Source organism: Otolemur garnettii, unplaced genomic scaffold (assembly GCF_000181295.1).
Source record: "Otolemur garnettii isolate 467f Iridium unplaced genomic scaffold, OtoGar3 scaffold00003, whole genome shotgun sequence".
In the NCBI taxonomy this organism is placed as follows: domain Eukaryota; kingdom Metazoa; phylum Chordata; class Mammalia; order Primates; family Galagidae; genus Otolemur; species Otolemur garnettii.
The window spans coordinates 4,108,915-4,117,630 of NW_003852398.1; the positions used below are offsets into that span (position 1 = coordinate 4,108,915).

Below are 8,716 nucleotides of genomic sequence, written 5' to 3' on the forward strand. Positions count from 1 at the left end.
CACCTGTAGTCCCAGCTACTTGGGAGGCAGAGGCAGGAGACTCACTTGAGCCCAGGAGTTGGAGGTTGCTGTGAGTTGTGATGCCACAGCAGGCTACCCAGGGCAACAGCTTGAGGCTCTGTCTCAAAAAAAAAAGGATAGTAGAATTAATTAAAATTTAAAAAAAAAGAAAATCTCACTGGAAACCCCCCAAAGTAACTTGAGTACCAACATCTTATTGTGAAAATTAAAAGAATTATATCTATATTCTGCTTTTCCTGTATTTCCATCTGATCTTTATTTCAAGGTTATTAAATAACTCTAGTTGATGAGGGAAGATTTATCTTTACAGAAGCATTTCAACTAATCAAATGTGGAAGTAATGATAGAACTAGAAAATCATCTTGCAATTTCTACTGAAATTAATTCTGGCTATGATCGTTACTTGGTAAAAAAAAAAAAAAAAAATCACTGCATAAAAGCTTGACAGAGAACTTTACAAATGGAGGAACCAGGCTGTCATTACCTGAATCCAGTGATCATCTTGACATCACTAAAAACAGGAGAGCCAGACATCGTGTGTCTCCCAATGCAAGGCAGTATGCAGTTTACAGTAACACCTAAGCGGCATCAGAAAGGGCAGCCAAAAACTCGAACCTAAATCTAGCCAAGCCTTTAACACTTCCATTTAATGAAATAATGGAGCTAGAACAAACTAAATGACAGGTTTCCTGACTCTTAGCCAGTGAATAAATCTTTCCACTATACCGCCACTCACTTCTCTGATCCTCAGAACCAAACAAAAGTTACAATTTTAAGACTGACATTCAAAAGGTACTGCTCTCCATCCAAAGTATTCAGACACCTGAATTTTAAATCTAGCAGCTACTTCCTTTTTTTTTTTTTTTTTTTTTGGAAACATAGTCTTACTCTGTTGCCTGGGATAGAGTGCCGGGGTGTCACAGCTCACAGAAACCTCAAATTCTTAGACTCAAGCAATCCTCTTAACTCAGTCTCCCCAAGTAGTTGGACTACAGGTGCCCTCAATGAAGCCAGGAAGTTTTTCTACTTTAAGTAGAGATGGGGGTCTCACTCTTGCTCAGACTGGTCTCGAACTTTTGAGCTCCCGCGATCCAACTGCCTCAGCCTCTTACGATGTTAGGATTATAGGCATGAGCCACCACACTCAGCCTGGCAGACACATTTTTTTGAGACAGAGTCTGACTCAGTCACCCTTAATAGAGTGCTGTGGCATCTTAGCTCACAGCAACCTCAAACTCTTGGGTTCAAGCGATTCTCTTGCCTCAGCCTTCCAAGTAGCTGAGACTACAGGCACCCGCCATAGCACTCAGCTATTTTTTTTGAGATGGTGTCTCACTCTTGCTCAGGTTGGTCTCAAACTCGTGAGCTCAGGCAATTACCTGCCTCAGCCTCCCAAGTACTGGGATTTACAGGCAGGAGCCAACTCACCTGGCCTGGCAGACACTTTTTAAAGTTGCTGGATCTTGCAAGTCTAAGTATAAATAGTTACTTTTCTGATCTGTGTCAGAGTATGTGCACGCTTGAATTTGTAAATCAAACTGTATTTATATTGTAGGCAGGGTAATAGTAGAATTTTAAAAAATCTTATAGACACATCCATAACATTTAAGTAAGGTGGATGGCCAAATTCTAAATTGATTTCTGTTCTTCAGATCTCATTTGCTTTTAGCAACTTGCTCTTGTCATGTGTTAAAATGGCAGTAAAAGTCTGAAAAAAGATAAACCATAGCTGACTGATTGGCAATACTGATGTGAAAGGTCAAGAATATAGTCACCTCAAAGACCGAGCACTGTGGAACATGTCTTCTTCCTCAAGGCCAGTGATACTTCAGATACCAGATGGTTTCATTTTTCAATTGTGGTCCAAAGAGAGGGTTGAGTTGGGCCAGAATTGCAATCAGCCAACTAAAAGAAGTGGGGAGAGGAACAAAAACAAAGTGGTGGAATCATGTGGACATGACCATTTTCAACTAGGATGGAAAAAGTACATTAACAAAACTTCAGTCTATCAGGTTATTAAGAAAACCTTGAAAAAAACTTCAATCTACTCCATTTCAACCAAATCTTCAATACACAATGCACTAATGGGAGCATGTCTGAAAACAAAAACATCTTCCAGGACACATTGTACCTTCATTTTCAGACACATCCATGAGACTTCATCGCAGGTGGTCTCTGTTTTGTCTCTCTGCACCTGATTATCTTTCCAAGTATCTGAGGTTTCCTGAACACACGGTATCTTTACCTCAAAAACCCTGAAAACCTAATCTTGAGACTTGGTTTGGAGGTTCTAGTAGGGAAGTACTGCTGTTCATATACCCTTGACCAAAGGATGGTTCTCTCTCTCACAGGGAAAGCTGTCCTCTTTCGACAAGCACATAGCTTGAGGAAAGATGCCCATGGAGTGGTGAGGCAGGAAGGGGACACCCTGCTAGCCAGCCAGATCAGCTGAATCAACCCTGCTGACCAAGGAGGGTGACAGATGTTACAGGCAGATTGCCCCCAACACCCCAGCTAATCTTAATTTACACCATCACACTTCCAGGCTCATGGAAAATAGGTCTTGCTTTATCCATTCTCCAAGGGTTAAAACCCACATTCTATATGACACACCCATTTTTACTGGAACAGGCTAGGTCTGTTATCTCCCAGTTAGACCACAACAACACTTAAGCTCCCCTTCTCAAATTGCCATCACTACTAAAATATGTAAGACCTTTTGGTTCCTAGCAGAACTGAACCAAATGGGCATTTAACGCCAGCTTACTTCAGAATCTAAATAACAAGGTACTCCTCTGTATTACATACTAATTATGGAGAAAGTACAATGTATTACATCTTACTTCCCAGTTAAAAGTGGAAAAATAGCACAAAGTGATCTTTAAAATTTTCTTACATTGCTCATGAAGTTCTGAATAAATGGTTTTGTACCTGACATAGTAATTCATGTGCCCAAATAAATTTGAGAATTACTGAGCTAAGACCAAGGTAAAGCACAAAAAGAAAGACAATATGCAAACGTCTGGCTATAGTCAAAAATCCTGTTTAACCTATTAAACAAACATTTAATGAGCACCTAATAGTTATAGGCCTCTGGAATCCAAGAAAGAAAATGAAATGCCAATAATCTCATAAAGCTTACATAATATTATTGTTAGGAAATAAGTGTTATGAAGCCAAGGTCCCCAACCTTTTTGGCACCAGGGTCAGCTTACATAGAAGATAATTGTTCCACAGATGGTGCGGGGATGGTTTTGATATGAGTCTGCAAGCAATTGATTTATTATGGTCTTTGTGCAGTCAAACCTCTCTGCTAATGGTAGTCTGCATTTGTAGCTGATCCCCAGCCCTAGCATCACTGCCTCTGCTCCCCCTCAGATCATGAGGCATCAGAATCTCATAAAGAGGGCACAACCTATATCCCTTGAATATGCAATTTACATTAGGGTTGGCTCTCCTATGAGAATCTAATGTCACTGCTGGTGTATCTGACAGGAGGCAGAGCTCAGATGGTGATGCCAGCAATGGGGAGTGGCTGTAAATACAAATGAGGTCTTGTTTGCTGGCCCACTGCTCACCAGTACCCATCCAGAGCCTGGAGTTTGTGGACCACAGTTATGAAGGAAATACAGCAGAATAAATAGAGTGGTTTTGGGGGGTGAGTACTTTTCATAGGGCGATCAGAGCAGGGGCCATGATGAAGCACAATACATACAGCCTTGAGTTCCTATTTAAAATACAGTTGGCCCTTTAATAACATGGGTTTGAAACACATGGGTCCACTTGTATGCCTGGTTTCACTGGTTCCATTTATACACCTGCCTCTCCTTCTACCCCCCACTCCCCCCCCCTTTTTGAAACAGAGTCTCAAAAAAAAAAGAAAGAAAGAAAGAAAGTGAGTCTTACTTGCCACCCTCAGTAGAGTACATAGCATCACAGCTCACAGCAACCTCAAACTTCTGGGCTCAAGTGATCCTCTCGCCTCAGCCTCCCAAGTAGCTGGGACTACAGGTGCCTGCCACAACACCCGGCTATTATTTAGAGATATATGAATTAAGACCAGCTCTTGCTTAGACTGGTCTTGAACTGCTGAGCTCATGCAATCCACCTGCCTCAGCCTCCCAAAGTGCTGGGATTACAAGTGTAAGCCACCGTGCCTGGCCCTCTGCCACCCCTGAAACACAAACACCAACCTCTCTTCTTCTTCCTCCTCCTCAGCCTAGTTGATGTGAATCCAAGGATGAAGACACCTTTATAATGATCCACTTCCACTTAATAGTAAATATATTTTTTTCTTCCTTATGTTTTTCTTAGTAGCATTTTCTTTTCTCTAGCTTATTTATTTATTTTTTGAGATAGTCTCACTTTATTGCCCTCAGTAGAGTGCCATGGCGTCATAGTTTACAGCAACCTCAAACTCTTGGACTCAAGTGATTCTCTTGCTTCAGCCTCCCAGTTAGCTGGGACTATAGGCACCCACCACAATGCCCAGCTTATCTTTAGAGATGGGGTCTCATTCTGACTCAGGCTGGTCTTGAACCTGTGAGCTCAGGTGATCCGCCCACCTTGGCCTCCCAAGTGTTAGGATTACAGGCGTGAGCCATCGTGCCCTGCCTTCTCTAGCTTATTTTATAGTTAGAATACAGTATATAACACATGTAACATACAAAATATGTGCTGACAAAATATGACTAGTTCCCTCTTATAGGCTGATTTAAACTCCCGAGAGTTTAGAAAACTCAGCAGTAATAATAGTTTCTTTTCCATAGAAAAGCAATTCCCTAGATCCAGTGCAAAGACTAACAGAATATTACCAAATTTCATTCTCCCAGAGCATTAGTTAAGTACATGGAGGTTGGGCTTGTTTACAATGACCTTCCCCATAAAATGAGAACTTCTAATTCATTCATATATTGTTGACCCACCCCCTATTGATAAAGTCAACAGTAGACTATTCATAGTTAAGTTTGCCTTAAGGGGAGTCAAAGTTATACACAGATTTTCAATTGTGTGGGGGTCAGTGACTCTAACCCCCCCATTGTTCAAGGGTCAACTGTAAATGAATTGATGACAGCTTCTCTCATTTGTGTGTGTGTGGGGGGGTGTTCATGGTAAAAAAAAATAAGCCCAACCCTCCAACTACTACTGCTCTGGGAGAATGAAATTTGGCAATATTCTGCTATTCTTTGCACAAGATCTAGGGAATTGCTTTCTAAGCAAAAGGATATCACTGCAGTAGCCTCTTAAAGTCTCAGGACTTTAAATTCCCCTGTAAGAGGGGAACTAGCCAAAACCAGCTAGGTTGTTATCTTGTTGGATCTCTTTTCTTCCATTTGCTGTCAATTTTAGAACTCTTCCAATCAAAGGATCAAAAGGCTGATTTGATCACTAGTGAAGAGAAGGCTGGCTAATCAGCCAGCACTGCATCAGAAGCCTGTGCCTACAGAAACAAAGGGTGGTTTGGTGACAAAGACACATGACACCTGAGGAAATCAGGCCAAAATAGATAGCTCACGCTGACTCACTTTATAAACAAAAAGTTAATTCAGATGAGATTCTCTGATCCGTCCTTAGAACTTGGGTATTAAACACGAACATAATACCCAGACTTGTAGTTGAGGTTTAATATCTATTTGACATTATAAAAAGGGAGGAGAGTAGCACAGGCAGAGACACGGAAAAGCTCTGTGACCGCAGTCAACACTAATGGTGCAGAGCTAAGAGAAGTCATGGAAAATTCCACCCAAACCCAGGATTTCCCCAATCCCAGCAGGCAATACAAGCTGCCTAAAAAAAAAAAAACACTTGTGTAAGAGGCAGAGATAACTAGCCAACACTCAGACGTAAGAAACAAAATAAAATGTTCAAATATAAACTAGTCCCTGTCTCCTTTCATAACCAAGAAAGTATGGTATGCAATAAAAAAAAATCACCTCCCAGCACTTTGTGGGATGTTGTATAGGAGTGGTTCTCTACCCCGACTGCACATTATAATCACCCACAGAGCTTTTCAAAAATACAAATAAATGGGGCAGTGTCTGTCTCAAAGGAGTAGGGCGCTGGTCCCATATGCCAGAGGTGGCGGGTTCAAACCCAGCCCCAAAAAATCCGGCCAAAAAAATAAATAAATAAATAAATAAAAATGAAAGTACAAAAAAACACAAGCTGTTCTTTCTTATGCTCTCACAGCACAACAATCCACATGGAAGACTTTCTGACCAAATGTGTGGAGATCTCTTCCCACCAACAGGCAAACAATCAATTCTACAGTGGATATCAGCTGGGTGTCTTCCAATTCAACTCTGACACTATCTTTCTGCAGACAGCATCAGATCCCACAGAGGGGCTCAGTCCCACAAGACTGCCACCCACTTCCAATGGTAACCAAAAACAATTTGGTTTTACCAGTGCTTCTGACTACCAGCTATAAACTGGGGATCCCTGGCCCCTGTTTGGGTTCAATTAATTTGCTGAGCAGCTCACAGAACTCAGGGAAACACATTTTCTGGTTTATTATAAAGGATAATACAGAAGATACAATGAAGAGATGCATAGTGTGAGGTATGGGGACCTTCCCTGCCTGTTCTGGCAGGCCAACTTCCAGAACCTCCATGTGTTCAGCAATCCAGAAACTCTCTGAACTTTTAGGGGTTTACAGAGGCTTCACTGCATTATTGATTAAACCACTGGCCACTGGGGATCAATTTAACCGTCAGCCCTTCTCTCCTTCCCAGAGTTTGAAGGGCAAGGCTAAAAGTCTCAAGCCTCTAATCCTGCCTTGTTCTTTCTGGCTAACCAGCCCCCAACTTGAAGCTACACAGGTGCTTCCAAGCTATCAGGCAACTCATTAACATATAAAAACTTGCCACGTTTGAGATTACAAGAATTTTAAGAGTTATACACCAGGAAAAGAGAAATATGACCAAACACATACTTCACATTGTCGCAACATCACATAATAAACCTTTGATTAATTCTCGTTCCACGGGGGGCGGGGGGGAATTCTCATACCACACAGTTAAGGAAACTGAGGCAGAAAGAAGCTAAGTAATTGGCCTATGGTCACAGTACTAACTATGTAGTAGTAGGGCCTAGACCAGAAACCAGGCGAGACTGCTGTTTGCACTACAAAAAGTGACCTTCTGGAATTTTTTTTTTTCTGAGACAAAGTCTCCTTCTGTGCCCTGGGTAGAGTGCTGTGGCATCACAGCTCACTGCAACCTCAAACTCCTGGGCTCAAGTGATCCTCTTGCCTCAGCCTCCTGAGTACCTGGAACAAAAGGTACATGTCACAATGTCAGGCTAGCTTTTTAGAGATGGGGTCTTGCTTTTGCTTACACTGGTCTCCAACTCTTGAGCTCAAGCAATCTACCTGCCTCAGACTCCCACAGTGCTAGGATTACAGGCATGAGCCACCACCCCAGCCCTGGAATATTTTAACTAAGAACATTTCAGGAGACATTAATTTAGCTCAATCTAAACCTTATGGAAATTAGAAAAACAAGAATCCATACACCAAATATTGATTAAATCTAAGCCTTTGGTACCCACAGTAAAAAATAAATATCCAGATGCAAGAATGAAGACCACTTTGTTTGCCAAGTTACTACTAGAAACTTTTTTGCATTTAATTTTACATAATATTTTTAATGTTTCAAATGCAGCCAAAAAAAAAAAAAAACTCAACAAAGAAAAACTCCCAAAAAACCACAGTTCAAGAAAATTCCTTGGGAAACACTTCATGCCAGTTCATTTGAAATTTCACAGAGGAATTTACCCCACTTTAACCAGCTGAGCTTTGTGCCTGTCCTTCTGACTACTTTAAGAATTGAAATTTCCCCTTAAAGCTGATAAACACGAAGAGAACTGGAAGGAGAAAAAAAAACCCTCTGAATTGATGGAAATGGGTGGAGGAAGAGATCATATTCCAATGAATATATTATTACTTCATGTGTACAAGAAAAGGAACTAAATGTACCTTTCATGTTTGCCCGAGCTGTTCCACATGTCTTCATAACCTGCAGACCAGCCTAATAACCAATCTGAGATTACTCAAACTACTGAGGCAGCTGTGGTACCGTAACATGTTTCAGAGAACTGCAGAGCTGGAATGGAAGGCAGACAACATTCTGCATTTTAAAGATGAGGAAATTAAGTCCTAATAACCTTATTAATAACGCCACAGTGAATCAGTGATAGAGATGGAAGTGCAGAACCCATGACTCCTGACTTCCATTATACCAGGCTGCTCCTATAGGGAATTAAGAGTGAAAATATTAAACAGCCTATGGGGTCTTCATTTACCCTACAACCATTCCCCAGAGCCATTTTCACTGTTAGGCTCTCAGGATGCACAGAGGAATCAGTTATGGGGCCAACCCAGAGGGATTCATAAGCTGTTCAAGACAAACCAAGGCCAGGAGTGGAGTGTGCTTTGCTAGAGATACACACAGGTGCTTTCATCTTACAAACACTTCCTGGCCACTTAGCATGAGCTTGGCTCTTGATTATGAGAATGCTCCAAGCATAAAAGATAGCCAAAGAAAAGGCTATACCCAGCTGTCTCAAATCCTGCTTTGTTCTTTTGTTCCACATTCAGATATAAGAACAGGGAACAGGCTTGGCGCCTGTGGCTCAATCGGCTAGGGCGGCAGCCACATACACCTAAGGTGGCGGGTTCGAATACCCAGCCCAG

General features: G+C 41.6%; 1 protein-coding gene across 1 annotated transcript in view; it reads right to left on the reverse strand.

The window, feature by feature from the left end:
- The window catches only part of ATP6V0E1 (ATPase H+ transporting V0 subunit e1), a 49,832-nt gene that overhangs the window by 11,073 nt on the left and 30,043 nt on the right, over nucleotides 1–8,716 (reverse strand). Inside the window, exon 3 of the mRNA XM_003781937.2 lies at nucleotides 1,797–1,926. Within this exon, the coding sequence (XP_003781985.1) occupies nucleotides 1,833–1,926 (94 nt within the window). The 3' untranslated portion in view covers nucleotides 1,797–1,832. The remainder of the gene's footprint in view (nucleotides 1–1,796; nucleotides 1,927–8,716) is intronic.